Source organism: Ambystoma mexicanum, chromosome 12 (assembly GCF_040938575.1).
Source record: "Ambystoma mexicanum isolate Mex_15411 chromosome 12, UKY_AmexF1_1, whole genome shotgun sequence".
Taxonomy (NCBI): Eukaryota; Metazoa; Chordata; class Amphibia; order Caudata; family Ambystomatidae; genus Ambystoma; species Ambystoma mexicanum.
In genome coordinates, this window is record NC_090936.1 from 137201019 (window position 1) to 137227079 (window position 26061).

A 26061-nucleotide genomic window follows, 5' to 3' on the forward strand; every position below is an offset into this window, starting at 1 on the left:
GGATTCCCCTCGGGCATGTAGACAGTCATCTCTTTCTTATTAGTAATGCTCATACCTTGGTTTCATTAGTAATACATTTTAAATACATTCCTTACCATCTTAAGTTTAGCCATCTCTTCATCATCTTTCAACATTTTCTCCTTTAATTTGTGAAATTTGCTCATCTCCTTTTCCAGCTGTCCACGGCTATATTCCAATTGAACCAGCAAACGAGTCTTCTGATTCTCAAACTCTAATCTGTTCACAACACAAATGATTGACTTGTCATATTCGGTACACCAAATTAGAACTCTCACATTAAAATACACCCTTACACCTGCACATTCCCTATGCCAGGGATTTAGATCTCCGGAGGCTGTTACATCATGCTCCCTTCACAGGACTTAAGTTCTTAGACCCAAGGACATGGAAGGGCGGGACTAAAATAATTTAGTCAAGGGCCCTCGATCTACAATTCAAATCACCTTATGCTACAAACTGTACATTCAACTATTAATATACGGAATGATGGAAAATCAACACAACCTGTGATACGTAAGGATTTCAAAAGGGTCTACAGGTATGTCTTACCCAAAGTAAGGCTTATCACAATATGGCCATATCACTGCAAGTTAATTACAATCGTGAATGATGTACTGTTTCTTCTTAAACTCTTCCTCCTAATCCTAAAAAAAAATGATTTACTGCCAGTGTGACAGGTTCTGAGTCCTGGTCCTGTCAGGTAGGAACAGGGACTCCCAACCTGAGGTGGGTGGCCTACCAGGATGTATGCCAGGGCCAAGCCTACCACAGACGTGGGGAGAAGGAGATGGGGGATGCAGTCCATGCTCCCCTCCACACCTGGGTGTACCTGTATACTATATACATATTGTAACCGCTGTCCCTTCCACAATACCAGTCAGCCTCTTTTCTGGCCACTGCTCTTGTCATTTTTAGGACAGCAACTCCCAGGATGCACCTATGTGCAAACAAGAAAAAACGGACTGGAAACCAGAGAATGGAATCGAGCAATGAAACAGACTGGACTAGGATTTTTCAAGACAAATAGATATAAGACACCCAACACCCAACCTACCAACCCCATATTTACACCGGCCGATTGGTGGGGCAACAGAAAATGAACTGAGTGAGAAGGTACTGCAGGGGAGTAGAGGCACTGAAATCCTCCCCAGAACAAATTGGAAGCAAAAATCACCAGCACATGAAGAAAACCACAAGGAAAATTAGCAGCATGAGCACTTGGCTGCTACTCTGAAAATCGAGACTGAAAAGGCGGTGGCGGTAAAACCCCCTTTGAAGTCTTCCAAGGACCTTATAGTCAGAAATTGGCCAGGTAGTGCATGTGAACAGGGGGACCAATGACACCCGGGAGGAGTGTTGGAAGGAGAAAAGTGTGGTCAGAGAAGCAGTGCACCAAACACAAAGGCCTGTTGTTAACAGGAACTCCTCCTGGCTCTCCTGGCAGGCTAAAGCTCTGTGAAAAATAATGTCCTATGTTTGAAGTGTAGAACACAACTACACCCCAAGTTCAATTGATTCAATACCTCTGCAGCAACACAATGCTTAGAAATTGTAAATATTAAATTTGTAATTAAAATTTAAAAAGAAACCAATTTTAATCATGTTAGGGTGTTAGATAAACCCTAAATTCTTCAAAGAAATAATACATAGTTGGAAAACTATTTAAAGAATGTAGCAATCAATACAAGCAATGTTTCCACAAATCCAACGATGATTTATCAACATACAATGCTATTATGAATACCAACACCACACAGAGGTATTCTGGCTGTAAGAAAATCCTAACATGACACTCAAACCTAGTGCCTTATGGACAAATATACATTCAAAACAGTTTCTACTGAATTTACAGTGTCCAAATAAGCTCAAATTGTTTTGTAAAAACCAACTAAGGCCAACGTGTTTCGGAATCTGTGTACTTCAGGGCATTTGAGGCTAAATGTTCCCAATGTGTTCTAGGTACAGTGTAACCTGTAGATACAAGTACTTAGTAACACATTTCTTAATAAAAAGGTACTGTTCACTTATTGATATTACAGTAAAGAAGTCACATTGTGCTGGCCTGTGTGGGTATATTGCTGTGTGTAATTCTATCTTGTCCAGAACCTACATCAAAAAGAGTGAGGTCCTGTTGTTCATTTTGAGACTCTAATACATAGGGACAAAATCCAAAAAGAGTTTGCTTATGTGTACATGATATCTATAACAAGTACAATGAAAGGGTATGCACTGACCTGCCTTGTGGAGCAAACCAGCTTGGCGGGGGAGTGTGACTGGATTTCACAGACTCCGGGGTCACTGTAAAAGGTAATGATGGTCAATCAAAAGTTGTATTGTAACCTAAGTGGCAGGCTTGAGAATTCAAATTCTAGTTGCGTAATCTAGTCGCCATATCAGATAGGGCTAATTAGTGTCCACGTCTCAAAAACCCAAGGTGTTATGTCCAATACAGCCTGGTTTTTAAGATGAAATTGAACTTAGGGAGTGTTAGGCAGAATCCTGTACAGTACCCTTAGGGACCACTACATGAGATTAAGACTACAAGTGGTAGTATAATTTCACCTTTGGTACAAGCCTGTACTACACAGAAAAAGTGGTAGCAGTGGCTGAGCAGCCAGACTTATCTCAAGAGCAAATGAGCAGTAGTAGAGATTACACAAAGGACTACAATTACTGTGACTCAAGCAAACACTGACTCAAGGTTTCCGGTTAAAAAGTAAAAGTGCATTTATTTTTAGACCATCTGTTCACAAAACACTTCACTTTTATTAAATAAAAACCACACTGTAAATACACTACACACAACCAATTCCCCTTGTGCAAAACAATTCAAGCTAAGTACCTTTGTATTTGACAGAACCGTGTTGTGAAAAAAAGACGTTACTGGGGGTTGTTACGCGATCACTTTTTGACAGTAATGACAGTTTGGTCTTACGAAAGAAAAGCGTACCAGCGAGAAGAAATGTTATCGTAGTCAAACACACTTAGCACATGAATGAACACAAGAAAATTGGGGATAAAAATCATAGGCAATACTTTTGTCAAGGCAAAAGACACTTTCTAAAACGTAGATAAAAGTCAATAGGCCTGCGCCAGCGTCCAAGTGGGAAAGGGCCGTGTTGTCGAGGATCACAAGGTTAGAACAGTTCACGATTCGAGATTGCCACGAGTACTTAGATATTGTCAAAAGGGAAGCAAAAGTTATAAGAGGGAAGGAAGACAAAGGCAAGCCTTGGGTGAGGAGAAAGGGTTCACCCCAATTCCTCGAAGCTGGACACAGTACCTTATTTGTATGAAGAAAAGCTGGTGCTACGGCAGTTGTTCCTGGTAGTGCCTGCAGACTCAAGGTTCCTGGAGCTTCAGTCGTGGGGACAAGAAGGACGATGCCTGGAGTGATCTGCACTACCCAGGGATGAGGCCAGCAGCAGCGAAGCAATGGTGAATAAAAGGTGTACTCCTTTAAAACAGGAGAGGCTCTTCAGATGGCCATCCGGACAACTACAGCTGTGTGCAGCGATTTCGACCAAGAAGAGGATCCTCTGACTGTGGAAGGTGAGTTGGTTGATCCCACCAGGCTCCATGGAAGACGACTCCGGACTGGATCTTCTCTTGTCGTTGAAGGGTAGATAGCTCAGGACTGCAGCAGTGTTTCACCGGGACTCGGGAATTGCAGCAGCCGTCGTCTTTTTCGCTTCTCTTCGGTTCTTTGCAGTTCCAGTGGCGACTCTGACTTCCAGCCCAAGAGTCCTGCCTTTTATGCCAAAATCCCCCATTCACACAGCCTGGCTGTCAATCACTCAGCAGGGGGGTTGTCCGGCCCGGACAACCACCTAAGCCAATCAATACAAAGTGCAACTCGGGTCTCCAAGGAAATCCTGTGCTGGGGGTGACTAAACCCCTCCCTCACATTCAGTCCATCCCAGACGACAAAAGGAGGGCTTCTTCACAGAAGCCCGCCAAGGTCGGTGAACAAATGAGGCAAACCTGGTTTGCAGCGGAAAGTAAAACACGAGAAGGACTTTAACAAAAAGAAATGGTGATTAAACCCAACCGGAGTCAAAATAAAAACTATTTGGTCAAGCGGGTTTAAGTTCGAGGCTAATACAATAGCCTAAAACAGTACCACGTTTATAGAGTAAAATCGCGGAAGAAAAGTTAGGGTACATACCACTGCCACCAGCCAAGTCTTAGTGTTAAGAGAGCAAAATAAAGCTCAGCGAGGCACAGACAAAAAGGGGTGGGAATTTACCCTTTTCAATACCCCATTTAAGATGGGGTGTATTGGGTCTGCAGTTTAAATGACTACAAAGTAAATGGCAACTTTACCTGTTTCTGGGGGACAGTAGTTCACCCCGAAAAATAAGAGTCAGTGGGAAGTCTCAAAGACAACCCTGTTTCACTGCACTGAAGGTGCTGTGTAACACAAAAAGTGAGGCTCATGGAGTGGTTTAGCTCCAGAGCCCAAGATCACAGAAACAGTAGAAATACACATGGCAAAACACATGTAAGAGTGGGAAAAAGGCTCACACTCTTACCAGGTGGAAAAAATAAACCCCAGAAATCCAGCGAAGCTGCTGAGGGACTCACTAGGTGAGGGACATTAGCCATAAATGAGAATTCTCCCTAAGAGGGAGTAGGTGTGCAACACTTTCAAACACAGGAAATAATTTTTCACATAGCTTTAGCCCATCAGGAGTGCAAGAAGGAGTTCCTGTTGGCAACAACAGGCCTTTGTGTTTGGATGTCTATATTGAAGGTCTCCGGTGGCCCAGAGACCTTACCCTCTTGCACCATAAGTTTTACTTATACAAAAATGTAATGTATATGGGGATATTTCGTTTTTTGGATAGGGTTCTTAGTTGAGCCTGAGGGATTTGTTTATTAATTTAGGTTGGCACCTCCTTCCCCTCCCATTGTACAGAAAAGTAGAGCTAAAGCAGAGGAGATTTAAAGCGCTTCGGGTGAGATCAGGTGGAGCGGTGATGGATCAAGAAATCAGGCGGATTGTGGCCAGACGGTGGAGTGGGGTGCTTAGGAGACTGTGGCAGTGTTCTCAGAGTGCAGGTAAGGTAATGTGTGCAGGAGCGAGTGGTATCAATTAAGTGAAGTTTGATGAGGGGGAGGAGTAAAAGGTGAGTGAGAAATATTAAAATAAAGAGAAGTGTGAGGGCAATTAGAGAGTGGGTTAAGAGACGAGTCTGGGAAATACCCCCCCCCCCACACCCTAAGAGCGAGCCACCCCAATTTTATCAATGTAAGGTCAATGTCCAAACATGCCACCGAAATATACGATCTCCTTGGTGACTGAGGTATCGACATCCTATTTGTAACTGAAACATGGCTAGACAACTACAATATCGCCCTCAACAACTGCCTGCCAGAAAACTTCAAATGCGTCCAAGCAAATGGAAAAACCAAAAGAAGGGGGTTGGAGGGAGGGGACTGGCAATCATCCACGAGGAACACCTGGCTATCAAATTGGAAGACCCACTAAACATCGATGAATGTGAATCCTTAATCCTATCAGTAAAACCCAAAATAAACCTGAAATTCATACGTATATACAGACCACCACCCTACGATGCAACCTTCGTAGACGCCTTCACGGAAGCAATCACCACCCTAGCCATCAATCATAATCACCTGATTGTCCTCTGAGATTTCAACATCTGGTTCAGTGAAGAAACAAAAACCACACAAAAATCTCTAACACGCCAACTAGCAGCAATGAATCTATAACAACTAGTCAAAGTAGCAACCCACTCAGCTGGGCATACACTTGACGCAATCTTCGCCAACAAAGAACTCATTACCACGACACCCCCCAATTCAAATACTATGGAGCGACCACCTCATCATTCTTCGTAATCACAATGACCACTCCAATAAACAAGCAGCAAGACAAACCACTGACCACCATCAAAAACCCCAACCTAACTGAACTCCTGGAGCTCAGTAAACTGCTCCCAACACTTATGGAAGAAGCCGACCTGGACAAAAAAGTAGCCCTTCTCCACACCTGGATTGTAACAACCATCGACGACATCGCCAAAGAAAAACCTTTCACTCCTTTTTGTAAATAGCAAAGGCAAAATGGTTCACAACACTACTCAGCACCATGAAAAGAAAAAAACTAAAACTAGAACTAGATTGGAGAATCAAAAACGCCACTGCAAATAAACTGAAATTCCTGCAACATAGCCGCTCATACAAAAAGGAAATACAAAAAGCAAAGAGGCAATATAACGACAACCGAATCTGCAAAGCACCAAACACCCAAAAAGAACTCTTCAAAATAAGATGATATAAGAAGTCCACTTGGCTAAAACAATACGGCAATTCCTTAGATAAACTATACAATGACCTAGCAGACCACTTCAAAAACAAAATCATCAGCATCCAACAAAGCAGACCACTCAATCATACTACGGACTCATCCTACCCTCACAAGGAACATTCGAGCAAACTACAAAGCTTCCCCAAAATATCAGTGGAGACTTTGGTCAAACTGGTAAATCAAAGCAGGTTCTCCTGAGGACCCCTACCCCCCAGACAAATAAAAATCAATTCCTTTCAATCTCGACAAGGAAAGTGCCACACTCCTTTCAAATCAGTGTACCTCAGGCCACTACTCAAAGATACAGCGGGAACCATAGAGGACCTCGCCAACTACAAACCCATCTCTAACATTCCGTACACAGCCACACTGTTCGAAACGTACATATACAAAACAACCCAAGAATTCATAGAAGAACACTACCTACTAGACTAGGGACAAGTTGGTTTCACACCAATGAGAGGAACGGAATCAGCTCACCTAACAATATGGGATGACCTAAAAACTAACGCAGACTCGGACAACAGTACTTCCTAACAAATAGAACGGAAACCATATGGATGAAACCTTTCAAATCCAACCCAAGAGACTCCACATGCAGAGCACCACAAGGATCATCCTTCTCCCCACTATTATTCAACATCTACCTATCTCTACTAATCAAAAGACACGTCTCACCTGCTACAACTATGCAGATGACACAAATCTTCAAAATACAAGACACTCAAGAAAAAACTCAACACTAGAGAACTGCCTTCGTGATGTATTCAACTGTATGAGCTCGAACTCCCTCAAAATCAACCCAGACAAAACAGAAATAATGAACGTCACAAAAAACGGAGGAGACAACCACTACATCCCTTGGCCAAGGGAACTCGGTACAACCCCAACATCATTGTCGATTGTTAAAAACCTGGAGGTACTGATGGACAACAATCTTACTCTAGAGCCACAAGTAAACGCTCTACTCAAGAAATGCTTTTTTCTCCTGCGAGCAGCAAAAAGGATCCTACCGTTCCCGTCATTCGCCAACAAAACAATCACCATCATCACTCTCGTCATGTCCTGCGTAGATTACGCCAATAGCCTATACTTGAGTATGCCTGAATGACTTCTAAAAAAACCTACAACGCATAGGGGCATTGCTTGGAGCTGTTGCGGGTTGCATATCTCCTTAGTAGCTCCTGGCGGGCTCCGAGCATCGACCGAAGTCCGCTAATGGAAAAACCGAAAGTATGGAATGGGGGAAGGAAGGCGCAGGTTTCGCCTGCAAATTGCAACGTGTAAGTGCCGTGAATCCAGAGAAGAAGAAGTGCAAGGAAAATGGCGACCGCCACCTTTCGGAGCTCTCGGATGATCTTGGGGAGGAGGAGCCACCATGAAAGGGCAGCCGTCGGAGCCTAGAGTTACTGCAATGTACGACTCGAGTGAAACAACACTGATTTGTCCTTTCTTCCGCAACCACATGCATCGGAGCAAACGTGCCTAGTGATGAGCCCCCCCCCCCCCCCGGCGTCGTCATAGCTCGCCTGAGACACCCATTTGAGTGCCGGACAAGCTAGCAGCAATAGCTCCTTGTGTCCTGGCAGCCGCAACGGACACTGACTGTTCCAGTGGTTACTGCCCTCCAGCGAGCATCACACAAGACACAGCAGGGGTGCACAGCCCCAGCCAACAAAGGTGTGGGTGCTGCAGGCAGTGGCTGTGTTGGTGCCCGCGACCCATAGCCCTCGGCGCCCACCCCCCCGCACTATCAATGCCCCACCTACAGTGAGCGGGGCTGGGGGCCGCGGCAGTCGCAAAATAATATCATTGGGACACAGGTGAACCCCCAAATTATGTGGTGCGGAACGAGGGGCAGTAGCCTCAACTACTGTGAGCACCAAGAGTGCCAGGAGCAGCCCAAGAGACGGCACTTCCAGCAGCGGCACTAGCCCTCTGTTGCAGCTACCGGGTGTGAAATACAGGAGGAACCAAGGGGGCAAAAGGAGCTCTTCTTGTCATGAACTTCAGATCACGCCCCTTTTGGACCTCCTGGTCCTTGTCTCAACGAGGCTTACATTCAGTACTACTTCCAACATGGAACCAGACGGGACTCGAGCAGTGCTGTTCAAGACCAGGAGCGTTCGCAAGAAGGCAGCGATCGAAGACACTGGCAAACACCGGACCCAGGTGAGAAGGGGGGGGGAACTCCTTGACAGTTTGAGACGCCACCGATCGAACCTAAAAACGAGATGGAAGCCGCCGTGCAGGACTTAATGTGACGCATGCAAGAATTATCAACCGAGGTTCAAAACCTTAAGGCGGAAAACGCTGCGCTCAAACAATTGGTCTTGTCCCGGGATTCTGCTGGGATTCTGTTGGGCGGTATTGTTGACAAGTATGATGGTTCGGCAAAAACACTTCGCGGATTCCTGGATTCATGCCTGGTCCACTTTACCTTTAAGCCCTATTATTTCTCGACTCCTAGGGCTAAGGTGGGTTTCATCATATCCCACCTTTCCGGCAACGCCTTAACTTGGGCAACACCCCTGGTTAACTCCGGCGATGCCCTCCTAGACGACTACGATGGGTTCATACAGGCCCTTAAAGGCATGTTTGACCATCGAGAGCAGGTCTATACTGCCCAAGAACGCTTGCTGGATTTTCAACAGGGCTCCCAAGATATGCTCACTTATGTGACCAGATTTAAACAATTGCCTAATGAAGCAGACTGGTACTCTGAGGCTAGTTTTACCCTGTTCAGGAGAGGCCCAAACGATGAGATCAAGGATGAACTGGCCAGGGTGGCCAGACCAAATTCATTCCAAGCACTAATGGACCTGGCCTTGCAAATAGACTTTCACATCCAGGAAAGGAAGGCTGAAAGGAAGAAATCCAAGGGAAACCCACCCAAGACGTCCTTTGAGAGCACAGCCAGAACAGACGCAAATCCAAGTCCAGCCCCAGAACCTGAACCCATGCAAATTGCCTTTCGTGGACCCATATCACCTCAAGAAAGATTGAGAAGGATCCATACGGGTTTGTGTATGTATTGTGCTTCAGACAAACATTTGGTCAGGGAATGTCCTCCCGCACCTCCTCGGCGTTCAGGAAACGCCAGCTCCCGATCTTAAATGGAGCACAGATTCGGGAGAGAGATGTTTGCTCCACATCAATTCCATCCTTGAACTCTCTTGGACAAAACAGTTTGGTGATACTACAGGCCTTCCTGTCGCCCTCCAAAGACAAGACCTATCCCATTTTGGCCTTGGTGGACTGCGGAGGTATGGGAATTTTCATTGATCAACACTGGATGTTAGTCATATTCCGTATGAGACACGAAACACCAGGCAGCCGGTGGAAGCAATTGACGGAAGACCCCTCTCTTCAGGAACCATAAGCCTGCAGACTAAAGAGATCCAACTTTCCATAAACCATCATCAAGAGCGGATTACATTCAACATCATTAAGTCAGCCCATTACCCCATGGTTTTGGGTATGCTCTGGTTACAAAAGCACAATCTGTATATAAATTGGACAGCAGGATCATTATTCCTGGCTCAGAGTTCTGTATGTCCCACTGTCTATCCCTGGATCCCTCCTCGGTAACTCCTAAAGAACTACCAAGAGACCAAGAAAAACCACTCATGGTTTCCAATGTCATACAAGTTCCAGAGGCCTATCAGGGATATGCTGATGTATTTTCTACTGCCATTATCCAGGCCTTACCCCCTCACAGGCCCGAAGACTGTGCCATAGATACGAATCCCTCAGCTGTAATTCCTTTCGGTAGAATGTTCATTCTTTCCGAACCCGAGAAAAAGGCTCTTCGGGAATACCTAGACACTAATCTTGAAAACGGCACCATAAGACCCTCGAAATCTCCAGCGGGTGCTTCATTGTTCTTCGTTCCCAAGAAGGATACCAAGGAACTCAGACCTAGCCTCGACTATAGAGGCTTAAATCAATGCACCCTCAAGGATCGGCACCCACTGCCCCTGATCTCGGATATCCTGGAAGCTGTGAGAGGAGCTGTAATATTCACCAAATTGGATCTCAGGGGTGCCTACCATTTGATCCGTATCCGGGAAGGAGACAAGGGGAAGACCGCCTTTAGAACACCCTTTGGTCACTACGAGTACCTGGTCATGCCCTTTGGACTAGCCAATGCCCCAGCAGTATTCATTTTATGGATAGGGTGTTCTCTGATATGTTGTTTCGCTTCGTCATTGTCTATCTGGACGACATATTGATTTTTTCCAAAGACCCTCTGAAGCATGAAGGACATGTTAAGGCAGTTCTACAAAAACTCCAGGAACATCACCTCTTAGCCAAGCCTGAAAAATGTTTGTTTCACGTTACCTCTGTGCACTATCTGGGATTTATCCTTAGTCCAGAGGGGATTGGCCTGGACCCTTCAAAAGTAAAGGTCATTCTCGCCTGGCCTACTCCCACGTCTGTGAAACAAATCCAATCCTTCCTAGGACTAGCCAACTTCTACCGGAAGTTCATAGCCACCTTTTTTCGAGACTGTACAACCCATAGTGGCTCTGCTAAAGAAGGACACCCCATTTGTCTGGTCAACATTACAAGAAACTGCATTTCAGTGTTTAAAGACTGAGTTCACACAAGCTCCCATTGTGGCTCAACCTGATACAAGTCAACCCTTTTTAGTGGAACGGATGCCTCTAATTACGCTATAGGAGCAGTGTTGAAGCAGAAGATGCGAGGACGATTTGTATCACCCCGTTGCTTATCTGTCAAGAACCTTAACTCCTAGTGAAACGGACTACTCCGTCCTAGAAATGTAACTCTTAGCCATTCGCCAAGCCTTCACTGAATGGCGACACCTACTTATGGGAGCCAGACATCCTGTCCAAGTCCGTACTGACCATCGAAACCTTCAGATTCTACAGTCACTGGAATGCAGGAACAGTCGTCAGGCACGTTGGGCCTACTGTTTTGCCCAGTATCAGTTGCACATTACCCATGTCCCTGGATCACAGAACCTGATCGCTGACGCCTTGTCTCGCCGTCCTGACTACGTGACCACTGAAGAGAAGGCATTTCCTAAAATGTTCTCTCCCACGATCTTCGTAGCCGAAGCAGTTGATCTCCTGGAAGAAGTGCGATCACAAACTCAATCCTCGGAATTATGGAAGGACATTTCAACACGAAATCTCTGGAAATTAAGAGCCAAGATAGGCTACTTATTCAAGGACAATGCACTACTCATTTCTACACGGAAGTTACAGCAAAAAATAATAAACATTTGTCATGACACACTCCATTCCGGGCACCGAGGTATCACCAACACACTCCATCTTATACAGAGACAGTTCTGGTGGCCTAAAATGAAGTCTGGCGTACAGCAATACATACAGGCTTGTATAACCTGTGCCCAAAATAAACATGATAACAAAAGATCGGCGGGTCTTCTTCTGCAGCCCACTCTACCCTCTAAACCATGGGAAATCATTGCTACAGACTTCATAATGGAGTTACCACCTTCCCGAGGATATACTACCATCATGGTCACCATAGATTTGTTTACTCATATGGCCCATTTTACGCCACTGATGAAACTACCCTCCTCTGCAGAGCTAGCTGGAATATTTCTGGAACACATATTCCGACTACATGGGCTTCCTTCCAAGATCATATCTGACCGGGGTCCCCAATACATTTCATAATTCTGGAAACACCTCTGTCGGGTACTAGGACTCCAACGTGCCCTCTATTCAGGATATCACCCCCAAACCAACGGAGCCACAGAACGTGCAAATCAGACCCTGGAACAATATCTCCGATGTTTCGCAACCAAGGTCCAGGATGACTGGTCTCTCCTGATAACCGTTGCGGAATTCACTTACAACAACTCCGAACACTCAGCGCTACAGACCAGCCCCTTTTATTGTAGCCAGGGCTTCCATCCAGCGGTCTTACCCTCGGTTCTTCCTTACCCTACACCAGTACCTACTGTTGACTCCTGGATCGAAACTCTTATCAACATTCACTGGGAGGCTAAAGAACACTTAGAGAAAGCCAGATCACAAACCAAGAGGTATGCGGATTCCAAGAGAAGACCAGGTCCTTCCTATACGGTCGGTGACCGAGTGTGGTTGTCATCAAAACTACTTCCCCAACACTTACGACCAAACAAGCTGGCTCCCCGCTACTATGGTCCATGGTCCATTTCCCATCAAGGAGATTATCAATCCTGTCTCATATCGAATCAAGCTACCTGACTCCTGGAAAAGAATTCATCCAGTTTTTCACACATCCCTATTGAAACCCTACATCCAATCCTCTCGAAAATCCAGTAGCCCACCTCCTCTACTGGTTGACAACCAGCTGGAATATGAGGTGTCCCGGATTTGTGACTCCGGGTATAAGCGGGGCCATCTTCAATACCTAGTGGAGTGGAAAGGATATCCTCCTAGCGAAAGGACCTGGGAACCTATTTCAAATATCAAGGCTCCTCGGTTGCTCAGAAGATTTCACCTAATACACCCAGGCAAACCTGAAGGGAAAGGCCTTCGGAGGAGGCATACTGTCATGAACTTCAGATCACGCCCCTTTTGGACCTCCTGGTCCTTGTCTCAACGGGGCTTACATTCAGTAGTACTTCCAACATGGCCGTTCAGAGCCGTAGCCCTTGCTCGCTCCATGCGCTGAGCGCGGCGTGATCTATTTATAGACCACGCCTTCTGCGGCTCCGCACGTCTCAATGCTATTGCAGAGTAGCCCAGACGTGTGTTCGTAGCTCGCGCATTTCTAGCCTTTTCAGACTACTGGATTCCTGGACTCCGCGATCCCGGAACTAAACGCAACCTGGAACCAGACGAGACTCGAGCAGCGCTGTTCAAGACCAGGAGCATTCGCAAGAAGGCAGCGATCGAAGACACCAGCAAACACTGGACCCAGGTGAGAAGGGGGGGGACTCCTTGACACTTCTTGCATTCGAAGCCCTCCCCATAGCGCGCCGTACCGTCACTGGAGGAGAGACCTGACTTAGTTGGGGGCTAAGAAGGGAGCAGCCACTCCATAAAGCTCCTCCATGGACTAGGAGGGCCGTGCACGCCCTGGGTGCACTGCATGGCTTCAAGAAGACGTTGTTTTGTTCAGGGAAGCAACGAGCCAGCCGGGAGAGTGCCAGGCAAGGCTATGAGATCCAGCATTAGACAAAGTGGCCCCACAAGGCTATCAAACACCACGGAACCCAGTGGAATCTTGAGGTACAATTAAACTCACAAAGAAGCAACCATTCTCTCCGTGCCTTCAACGGACTACTAGTGGTAGCAGAACCCCCAATCAGAAGCACCCCTGCTGGGGATTACCCGGGGCCACGCAATATCCTCCTATAGGGGCACCTCAGCCCTAGTTTAGATTCCCATCAGAGTGAAGCCAGATTCAACAACAGCTTTCTGAAGCTGGTGCTCCTCCCCAGGCACAGAAGAGGGACCCAGTGTAAGCAGCAGCATCAAATATATAACCCCTCCAATCCTTTGAAGGGAGCAAAGGCTAATTTAAGCAGCCACTAACCACCCCACCCCCCTCAAAAATGTAGCAGAGTAAAGTGCTAAAGGTCCCGGGCCAGCAAGTAACCTCACGAAGAATGACTCTCCAGTCTCCCTGACCCTATGAAAAGTTATGGGGAGGGTGGCACGTCGGTGGAACGACAATACAAGCTCCTTCTTAACCAGTCATGGCACCAAACGCCAGGACACAATGGCGAAAACAAGAAAAGCAACCAAGCAGGCAGACATTGCTACGTTAATGAGCTGCCCTGGAGAAATCAAAGAAGGGGGACCCACAAGGGAAACAAACATCGAGCTTCAGCCCTGGTCTTGAGCCTCTAGACCCAGCACAATCAGCCACTAAATCAGATCTAAAAGACCTGCTGCTGGCCTTGACGAAGGAGATTAAAAAAGGAACCAAAGAGGTTATGAAGAAGATCAACTCTCTTGACAAGAGGGTAGTAGCCATAGAGAACTGAGCTGCTGAAATTGAGAATGAGCTGTGTGACTCGAATGGGAGAAAGGGCAGGACAGATTGGCAGCCCTTGAAGCGAGATGTGAATTGCTGGAAGCGAAGCAGGAAGATGCGGAAAATAGATCTAGGCCTAACATCCACCTCCGTGGAATTCCAACTGCAATCTCGGACGCAGACCTGGAAAGATATGTATCTGACCTATTTAGGTTTATAATAACGCTCCCAGATGATGCACCGTTGGAGCTAGACCGTGTGCACAGAACGGTCCCGAGACAATCAGCCTCATCTCCACCAGATGTTCTTGCCAGTGTTCACTTTTACAGAGTAAAAGAAGCGATCATGATAGAAGCCAGGTCAATGCACCAAATCACATTTAGAGACTCCACGATCCTACTTTACCAAGACCTAGCGAACCCCACCCTTCAAAAAAACCGGAAAACCCTCAAGGTGCTGACAGAATGGCTATTTTAAAGAAAGGTTCCGTACCGATGGAGCTTTCCAACATCCGTGAAATTCATCTGGGAGGGATCCCAACAACAGATCCACTCCCTGAGAGATGCTGAAAAATGTGTAGGTGTCGGAGGGAGTAGTGGGGAGTCCGAAATGGAGGGTGCTGCTCGAGATCCCACCAAGAAATAGGCGGCGACATGGACGAGTTAGCAGAAGGCACAGGATCCGCGGTCTTCCCCAAGAACGCCTAACCCAGACTGTACTGCTTATGCACTGTCCGAAGGCCCAAGGTCAGTGGATCTTCTCTGGAAGTCCCTAGCTTGTCATTTGCATAAATTGTTGGAAACCCATGTCAATTGGGGTGGGGGGGCGGAGGGGCGGAGGATACCAGGGGCTGCGTGCGGAGAGCTGGGGCAACTCCTATTAGCAGTTGGGGAACAAATCAAAGAATAAGTCACGTTTTATGATACTCTTTACTTTGATTACGAGTGGTCATTATGTTTTGTTGCTCGCATGTTGGGCCCAGTTGGCCACATTACCTCGTTGCCGGAGCACCACCAGTTACCCTGTTAATTAAGACGGGTTCTTTCCCACCGGTTCTAAGGAGTTGGGGGGGAGGGCATCGGGTTGGGAGAGGGTAGCAATAAGAACTGAGGGGGCTCGAAATCTACTTCCGCTCTCTCACACAGCTACAGTAGGCAACACACTTGACATCTACAGGCATTTTAGGAACATACAGACGGTGCAAGGACATTCTTACAGTGCATACAAGCCCCAGCAAAGGAGAATCCAAAAATACACCCACCATTGAACCTCATGGGAGTGGATGACAATAGTGAAATCAAAATCCTCACATGGAATATCCAGAGACTTAATTCCCTGGGGAAAGGTAGGTCTGAGGAGCATAAATTGGGTCTACTAGCAGGAGATATAGTACTCCTCCAGGAGACTCACCTCCTGCAAGCTGACGAAAAGCGTGTTAAATTTAAAAGATTCAAGAAGACATTTTTTTTTCGCTGCTTCTGGGGATAAAAAAAAGGGGAGTAGCAGCCCTAATGAGTGAGAGGGTCCCTCTAACAGGAATTACAATTAGGAGAGACCCCAGAGGTAGGTAGATCCTGGTGAAGGGGCTTCTCATAGAACAATCCATAACCATTGCGGCTGTGTACTGCCCTAACAAAGCCCAGGACAAATTCCTATCTGACTTGATCCCAATTATCCTGGCATTCATGGAGGGATTCCTTGTGGTAGGAGATTTTAACCTTGTCCCCGATCTGCTAGTGGAACAAACACTCCCCCAACCAGATCGGACTACTCCCAAGCACTGTCCTTAGCTAGATTCCTTAGGGAAATAGAGACGATGGACACATGGAGATTGCTAAAAGCGGGGGCTAGGGATTACACCCACTACTCTTATGCGCACAGGGGCTTTTCGAGAGTAGACCTTTTTCTAGTCACAAGTGCTCTATACCCATGCCTGGACAAGGTAGAGATACACACTCAAATGATCTTGGATTACGCCCCAGTATCGGCAATCATTAGCACAAAAGGCCACGCACCCCACCCCCCCCACCGCCCCGCCAGAGATATTGGATATAATGTGACCCATTCTGTTGGATGAGAGCATAAAAAGGGAAACCCGGCGAGTCATAAATTAACTACTTCGCTGTAAACACGATAGCGGACACGCCCATAGATATCATCTGGGTTGCCAAGAAAACGGTAGTGAGGGGAACACTCATTAGCGCAGGGGCTGAACAGCGGCGCGTCTCGAAAATCGCAGCGACCAAACTAGAGGAAAAGGTAAAATCCCTGGAACATAGAGTTGAAATCCCATATGACGAAGAAAGCAGAGAGGGCTTTGAAAAAGGACAAAATCGCACTGGAGATGCACTGGTCTGACCGTTCAGCCAAATCACTGGTTTACACAAAACAATTTTACTATAGTAAAGGTAACAAAGCAAACCGGATACTAGCATATAAGTGAAAAAAGTACACAGTAGGAATAACATCCCACGGCTCGTAGGAGCTGATGGGAGACCCCGGTACACGGAGGCGGACAAAATTGAAGCGTTGTTGAATCACCATAGAGCAGTAATGTCAGGGCCCCCCACTTCCCTTGACAATCTACCCAGGTACCTACAACCCAACTCCCAAAACAAAACCCACTTTAGAAACCCCTATTACACTAGAAGAAATAGTGGAAGCCATTACATCTTTAAAAATACATCACAGGGCCATGATGGCCACGCACCTGACAACCTTGTTTAACTCTTCCCTAACGACAGGGACCATTACTAAATCCATGGCCGAATCGCTAACGATTCTAGTCCACAAGCCAGGGAAAGACCCTGAACAGGCCTCCTCCTATAGACCAATAACTCTATTGAACAATGATGAGAAAATATTTTCGAAGGTATTAGCGACCAGACTAAAAACGCAACTCCCAGACATAATAGCCAGAGACCAGATGGGATTTATTCCAGGGAGGGGAACCCACGATAACATTAGGCGTACCATAAACCTTATAGAAAGTGAACACAGAAGGGGTGAGGGAATGACCGTTATTTCATTAAATGCACATAAAGCTTTTGATTTAGTGGACTGGGGTTATATCGGAAAGGTGCTAGAGCATTTAGGATTCAGCCCAAACTTTGTAAAATGGACAATGGCTAATTATCATTAATTATAGACGATAAACATATCCAAGGGAACAACACAGGGGTGCCCCCTATCACCTTTAGTTATTGCCTTATCCATGGAGTCTTTTGCTAATAAGATCCAGCAAAACCCGGACTAAGATAAAAGGGCTCACAGTGAGAAGCCATGAATACAAAATTGCACTTTATGCGGACAATATGCTGGTGACCGCAACTAAATTGGACACATCTCTGGGGCCCTTTGGTAGGAAATCGAAGAATTTGGGGTGGTTTCCGGATTCAGGGTGAATATGGGTAAATCATCAGCCCTGGCAATTAATGTTACCAAAAAGCAAAAGAATGACCTCAGCCCCATGCTGTAAATCCCCTGGGCTGAGACCGCGATCAGATACTTTAGGTGTCAGATCCCTAAAGATACCTCCCGCTTATACCTGAGCAACTTCCTGCGGCTATTCAATAACTTTCGGCTAGACCTAAAGCATTGGGAGAACCAAGAAATCTCCTGGTTCGGGTGAATAGCCGCAGTAAAGATTAACTTAATTCACAGACTATTCTACCAATGCACGGCACTTCCAGTCCACATTCCGCAGAGGGAATTACTCACCTTGCAGAGAAATATACAAAAATGTGTTTTGAGGGAGGGGGGAGCAGAATAACAAAGAAGATAATGACTCGCGGGAGGGTTCTGGGAGGCTTAGGAGTCCTCGACGTGGCTAGGTACGCGCACGCAGCACAAATATCCCACACATAGACATGGGCTCAGTCAACGGACCAGCCGTTATGGAAGCAACTAGAAGAGGCCTGGTGCCCTGTTCGCCCGGCTCATCTGCCACACCTCCCAACCAGAAAAGCCCAGGCAAACCAGGGCCCTCTCACAGCAACAAAAACTAGCGCTCACAGCTGGAAAGTAGCAGCTCGGAAGTGGGGTTACAAGGGCACCCGGGGTCCGCTCACACCCATCTGGAACAACGCGGAATTCACACTAGGAAATACCCCATACAGCTTTGCATCATGGAACGATGGAGGGCTGGAGAGACTAAGATTTTCTAGAAGGGGGCTTGCCCCATAACATTTGAAAGATGCAAGGAAAAATTTAGGGTAGAGGAGACCGAACAGTTCCGTTATACCCAACTACGGCATTGGATCTCACATAAAGCGGTCGGGAGAAGGGGGCTAGAGACCTAACTGCATTAGAATTGTCCTTACTATCATCAACTCCAAGGGGGAGAATCTCCGTGTTGTATCGTCTCCTGGAAAGAACAGACCCTGCTAAAAAAGAAAAGTATATGTTTGATTGGGAGAGGGGCCTAGGCCGAGCAATAGACAGAAGAATGGGGGAAGATCTTGGCCAGGCTACATAAAAGCACACAATTCATCTCAAACAGGGAAGGAGGGTATACATTCTGTTATAGATACTATGTTACCCCAGATCAACTAAATAAGACCAATCCTGAAATCCCTTCAGACCGTTGGAGAGGGTGTGCACCCAGGGGCGCTCTGTATCACCTATTGTGGAACTGTCCAAAAGCAGAGGGTTATTGGAGGGCGGTGGTAGACCACATCAAAACAATCACTGGACTGGCAATCCTGTGGAATCCAGGAATAATACTCCTCAGAGAATCCCGGGGAGGGGAATTCCCACTTTCAGGGCAGGTACCGCATCTGTGCACTCATCTCTTACTGGCTGCAAAGGTTTCAATGGCACAGCGCTGGAAAAATGCAGACGGCCCATCAGACCCGCTATGGTGGTCAAAATGTTGGGAAATAGTAGTAGCAGAGAAGATAACAGCGTTCCGCTCGGGAAACCTGAACAATTTCCTCAACACAAGGGCACCCTTCATGGACAACTCAGAAAAATGTCCAAGTCTCGCCAGAAGGCCTCCTCTAACGCAATGGCTCCACGGTGGAGTGGACTAAAAGCCTGCTTAACGGAGCAGATTGTTTCCGAGCCTTGAGGCCTCAGAGGAAAAGTAACGGAGTATTAACCCCACCAACATTTTCTGTGGAATGAAACTTGTTTCTGGCTCCATCTGATATTTTGTGTTATTGTAGTATTGTAATGTTATGTTGATGTCGTCGTGTACTTAAGTTGAGAAATTTAATAAAACGTTTGGTTGAAAGAAAAAAATAAACTATAACGTATACAAAACGCGGCAGCCAGATTGCTTCTCAAACTACTCAGAAGAGAATACATCACACCTGCGCTAAAAACACTACATTGGTTACCAATAAAACAACAAATAAAATTCACAACAATGTGCATCGCGCACAGAGCAATGCACAAACAAGGCGCCGAGTTCCTGAGAGGCAAATAACGCCTACATCAACCAACAAGAATGTTCAGATCAAGCAACGACATCCGACTGGAACCGAAACTCTACAACAAAGGAAAAAAAGGAGGATCTTCTTTCTCTCACCAGGTGCCGAAAACTTGAAACCACCTACCAAAGAACATACGCAAAACAAGAAACCACCTATTATTCCGGAAACTGCTAAAATCCCGGCTCTTCACTTCGTAACTAGAAGACCGCCCACAGGGACACACACACAACTAAAACAATGATGAATGAACACTCAGACTCTGATTCCCACCAAGCAATCAACTAAAAATAGAATCGAAGGCAGACACTCCACGACATACCAAACGACTAACTGAGAGACAGCCATTATAGGAGGGCACAAAAGACTGAATACATAGGCAGACAAAGACGGAAGGACTTGGACGAACTATCAATAGCACCCTTGCCAGAACCACACGCAACAGACCTATGCCAAAACAGATAGCAAGGGAACAGGGAGCACCCAATCCTCAGCTCCTACACCTGAGGGAGAGAAAATATGAGGTAGAGAAATAGATATACCCTATCACATTATACAAAGTTCATTAGAATACAGCTGGGCGCGTGCCGTGCCATCACACACACAACAGTCAGACGGCCAATAAATTATAAGTTACTCAACGTAATGACTAACGTACTCTTACTCTTCGTCCATAGTCCCCTTTCCTCCATACTGTATGGGCGTCCCTTCCAAGGGAAGGAGACGGAACCTTTTTCACCAGGAAAAAATCCTTCTTCCCCTTTAACTTTAGAGGCGCGCAGGGGTGCGGCCCAGGGAGCATGCGCTGCCCTGACTCCGCTCTCCGGCGCCATACCAAAGTCCCCATTGACACGTCGACAGTAGATTTAACACTGCCTAATGACAACAGTATTATTAGGGTGGAGGTTGGTGGGACGTATGGAGAAAAGGGGACTAGTCACTACAGAGAGTAACTTATAATTACTCTTATGTACCGTCCCCTTTCCGCCATATTGTATGGGAGAGTACAACTGATTGTAGCCCCTCCTTAAGCAAATAGGTTCCGGAGAACCACCTGTCCGAAAGCCGCATCAGATTTAGAGCCGGCATCCAGACAGTAATGCTTGCAGAAAGCCGAGGGAGAGGCCCAAGTGGCCGCTCTATTTATGACTTGCCAAGGGACATGGTGCTGGAATGCGATGGCCGTTGCCTTGGCCCTGATTGGGTGGGCATGCATGTTGGCCAGGAGCGGCTTGTGCTGGCCCTCATACGCTTCTTTGATGGCAGAGACCATCCAGCGGGATATAGAGGCCTTAGAGGCCTGATAGCCTGGCCTCGAGCCTCAAAAGTGACAAACACGGCGCCCGACTCACGGAAGCCCTTGGTCCTGTCCAAGTAGAATTTAAGGGCACGCCTGACATCCAGGCAGTGCAGCACTCTCTGTGCTTTGTCCTTGGGTTCGGGAAAGAACGTAGCAAGGACTATTTCCTTGTTCAGGTGAAATGCAGATGGAACCGTGGGCAGAAATGCCAGGTGCGTTCGCATGACTACCTTGTCCTTGTGAAACGTGGTACATGGTTCAGAGGCGACCAGCGCCTGGATCTCACTGACTCTGCGAGCCGATGTAAGACCGACTAGTAAGGCCGTCTTGATGGTGACCAGCCTGATGTCCATGGACGCCATTGGCTCGAATGGTTTGTGCGCTAGGGCGCCCAAGACTATGTTAAGGTCCCAACACAGGGTGTGGTCTCTTGACGGGCAGTTAGAGCCTATCGAGACCGGTCAGATGTTTCTTGACGATAGGGCTGGAGGAAGATAAAATGCCTTCCTCCGAGTTCCTGTAAGCCCCAATGGCTGCAAGGTAAGTGCGGCAGGTGTCCACCTGTACGCCAGAATGAGCAAGGTACGCCAAAAAGGAGAGCACGTCATCCAAATAGCAGGCCAAGGGGTCAATTCCCTTGGAGTCTGCCCAGTGACAGAATCTGGTCCATTTGCTTTTGTACTGGGGCCCTGGTGGCTCTGCTCGTGGCGCCCTGGATGATCTCCAGATTGGTCTGTGAGAGGATAAGGTGCCGAAGCGTTACCTGCTCAAGTACCATGCTGTGAGTGCTAGTTTCCCTGGCGCAGGGTGAATGATTCTGCTCCCCTGCTGTGCCAGACGATGTGCTGGGCCCGTCAGAAGGTATATAGAGGGCCCCTCCGAGAGGCTGAGGAGCTCCGAAAACCATGACCTGGCTGGCCACCATGGAGCTATCAGAATGAGGAGGAGTTGGTGGGACTCCTTGATCTTGCAAATTACCCTGTGGGTCAGAGGAGTGGGCGGAAAGGCGTAGGCATTCATGCCGGTCCACTGGAGGTGAAATAAGTCGTCCAGAGAGCCAGGACCCTGACTCTGCCATGATGCGAACTGGGGACACTTCTGGTTGTGCCAGGTGGCAAAGAGATCCACTTGGGGGTGACCCCACCTGTCGAAAGATATCCTGAATAACGAGGTTGTTTAGCTGCCACTCGTAAATGTCCGCTCCCAGCCTGCTGAGCCTGTCCGCTTCCAGGTTGGATTCCCCCGGGAGGTGGACTGCGAGAGGTAAATGTTTTGCAGGGCCCATTCCCACATGCTGATCGCCAATCTGCACAGAAGAGGGGGATCTGGTGCCTCCCTGCTTGTTGACATAGTACACGCTGGTTGAGTTGTCCATCTGGATGAGGACAACCTTGCCCTTGAAAAGTGGTATGAATGCTCTGAGAGCTAGCCAGATGGCATTCAGCTCCAACCAAATTGATGTGGTATTCCTGCACCTGTCTAGTCCAGGTGCAGTGGACCGATGGATCGTCCAGAGTGGCTCCCCAGCCCTCGAGAGAGGAGTCTGAGGTGATGGTGGCCTGCGGAGAGGGCGGCCAAAAGGGCTTGCTCGTCCATAGGTTGCAGTCCATGGACCACCAGGTTAGGTCCGGGTGGAGAGATGGAGGAACGTTGATGATCTCGGATTGCGAGCCCCTCTCCTGATTCCACGAGGCAGCTAAGTGCAGCTGAATCCTTCTCATCCTTAGTCTCGTGTGCGGCACGGCTAACAGGACCTCCGCCAGTATACCCAAGAGATGTTGGTACCACCACGCCGAGGTCACCTCTCTGCTGAGGAAGTGGGCGGTGGCCCTCTTGATGGCAGAGATGTTGTCCTCTGACGGGAAGACCCACTTGGAGCACGTGTCCCAAATGAGTCCCAGGAATGTCAGAGTCTGCGTAAGCAGCAGCTGTGACTTCTTGAGGTTGAGCAAGAAGCCTAGATTGTGCAGTGTGTTCATAAGGGCATGGGAAGAGTGGCGAACCGCTTCCGGAGATGTAGCCCGGACGAACCAGTCGTCGAGGTAATTATAAGTTACTCACTGTAATGACTAACATACTCTCATTCCATAGTGCCCTTCCCTCAATACTGCATGGGCGTCCCTCGCGAGGGATGGGAGATGGAACCTTTTTCACCAGAACAATCTTCTTCCCCTCTAAAATTAGAGGTGCGTGGAGGCGTGGCCCTGGGAGCATGTGCTGCCCTGACCCTGCCCTCCGGCGCCACACCTCAGTCCCCAAAGACGCATCGACAATAGATTTACCATTGCCTAATGACACCAGATTATTAGCGGGGAGGATGGTGGGACGTATGGAGGAAAGAGGACTATGAACTAAGAGTACGTTAGTCACTATGGTGAGTAACTTCTAATTACTCTTACGTCCCGTCCCCTTTCCTCCATACTGCATGGGCGATAACTGCATATAGCCCCAGGGTGGAGAGGAGTCCCTCCTTAAACAAACAGGTTCTGGAGAACCGCCTGTCCGAAAGCCGCATCTGACCTGGAGCCGGCATCCAAACAGTAATGCTTGCAGAAAGCGGATGGAGTGGCACATGTGGCCGCCCTGCTTATGACATGCCAGGGGAAATGGCGCTGAAAGGCGATGGCCGTTGCCTTGGCCCTGACAGCGTGGGCATGCATGTTCGCCGGAAGCGATCTATGCTGGCCCTCGTACGCTTCCTTGATGGCAGAGACCATCCAGCGGGAAATGGAGGCTTTGTAGGCCTGAAAGCCTGGCCTGGCACCTCCGAAGGTGATGAACAGGGCATTCGACTTGCGGAATCCCTTAGTCCTGTAGAAGCAGAATTTCAGGGCACGCCTGACATCTAGGCAGTGCAGAACTCTCCGAGGCTTGTCCTTCGGGTCGGCAAAGAATGTAGGAAGGAGGATTTCCTCCTTTAAGTGAAAGGCTGATGGCACTTTAGATAGAAATGCTGGATGGGTCCGCAGGACCACTGTATCCTTGTGAAAAGTAGTGTACGGCTCTGATGTGACTAGAGGCTGGATCTCACTGACCCTGCGCGCTGAAGTGAGGCCGACTAGAAGGGCCGTCTTGATGGTGACCAGCCTGATGTCCGCGGACGCCATAGGCTCAAACGGCTTGTAAGCGAGGGCGCCCAAGACTAAGTTCAAATCCCACATGGGGTGTGGCTTCCTAATAGGTGGGTAGAGTCTGGCGAGTACGGCCAAATGTCTCTTGACAATCGGGTTGGAGGAGGAGAAGACCCCCTCCTCCGAGTTCCTGTAAGCCCCAATGGCTGAGCGGTATGTGCGGCAGGTGTCCACCTGCATGCTGGAGTTGGCGAGGTGCGCCGAGAATGACAGCACTTCGTCCAGTGAACAGGCCAGCGGGTCGATCTCCCTGGAGTGCGCACAGTGGCAGAACCTATCCCATTTACTCTTATATTGGCCTCTGGTAGTCTTGCTCCTAGCCCCCTGTATGATTTCCAGATTGGCTTGGGATAAGTTGAGGTGGCTGAGCGTCAACTGCTCAGGAACCACACTGTGAGGGCCAGCTTCTGAGGGGCAGGGTGGACGACTCAGCCCCCCTGATGTGTCAGAAGATGTGCTGGGCCCGTCGGGAGGTGGATTACAGGGACCTCCGAGAGGCTGAGCAGCTCAGAGGACCATGGCCTGGCTGGCCACCACGGACCTATCAGAATGAGGATGAGCTGCAAGACTCCTTGATCTTGCAAAGCACTCTGTGAATCAGTGGAGTGGGTGGGAAGGAGTATGCTTCCATACCGTGCCACTCAATCCATAGGGCCTCGCCCAGGGAGCCCCGGCCTTGCCCCTGCCCGGAGGCAAACTGGGGGCACTTCCTGTTGAAGAGATCCACCTGGGGGGAGCCCCATCTGTGGAAGATTTCCTGTGCCACGAGGTTGTTCAGCTGCCACTCGTAGTTGTCCACCCCCAACCTGCTGAGCCTGTCTGCTTCCAGGTTGGATTCCCCCAGGAGGTGGACTGCCGTGAGGAAAATCTTGTTTTCCAAGGACCATTCCCACAGGTTGATCGCCAGTCTGCAAAGGGAGGGGAACCTGGTCCCTCCCTGCTTGTTGATGTAGTACATACAGGTCGAGTTGTCTGTCTGGATGAGGACAACCCTTCCCATGAGAAGGCTCTGAGCGCTAAACAGATGGTGTTCAGTTCCAGTCAATTGATGTGGTACTCTGTTCTTGACGGGTCCAAGTGCCGTGGACCGATACATCCTCCAGAGTGGCTCCCCATCCTGCGAGGGAGGAGTCTGTGGTAATCGTCACCTGTGGGGTGGGGGGCCTGAAGGGCTTGCCCGTCCAGAGGTTGCAGTCTTCGGACCACCATTTGAGGTCCGGGTGGAGAGAGGCGGGGATCTTGATGATTTAGGTCTGCGATCCGTTCTCCTGGTTCCACGACACTAAGAAGTGGAGTTGGATCCACCTCATCCTGAGTCTTGTGTAGGGGACGGCCAACAGTACCGCTGCAAAAAGACCCAGGAGATGTTGGTACCACCAAGTCGACGTAGAGGTTCGGCTGAGAAAATGGGACGTGGCCCTCTTGATGGCCGAGATCTTGTCCTCCGAGGGGAAGACCCTGTCGGAGCGCGTGTCCCAGATGAGGCCGAAGGTTAGAGACTGCGTGGGTTGCAGCTGTGACTTCCTGAGATTGAGCGAAAAGCCCAGGTCGTGTAGTGTGTTCATCAGTGCCTGGGAGGAGTGTTGAATTGCTTCCGGAGATGTAGCCCTGACGAGCCAGTCATCTAGGTATGGGTATATGTGGAGGCCCTGAACCCGAAGGAGGGCTGCCACAGCATTTGTGAGTCTGGTAAAGACCCTGTGGGCCGAGTTGAGCCCAAAAGGGAGGACCTTGTACTGAAAATGGCAGCCCATGATCCTGAACTGGAGGAAAGAACGATGGGGTTGCCAGATCGGGAAGTGCAGATAAGCGTCCTTCAGATCCAGGGAGCACAGCCTCTTGATGGCACGTCTCCGCAATAAAGGC

General features: G+C 48.3%; 1 protein-coding gene across 1 annotated transcript in view; it reads right to left on the reverse strand.

The window, feature by feature from the left end:
- Positions 1-26061, reverse strand: part of SMC1B (structural maintenance of chromosomes 1B) — a 2377846-nt gene that overhangs the window by 890565 nt on the left and 1461220 nt on the right. The window contains exon 16 of the mRNA XM_069627687.1: positions 96-237. Coding sequence (XP_069483788.1) covers positions 96-237 — 142 coding nt within the window. The remainder of the gene's footprint in view (positions 1-95; positions 238-26061) is intronic.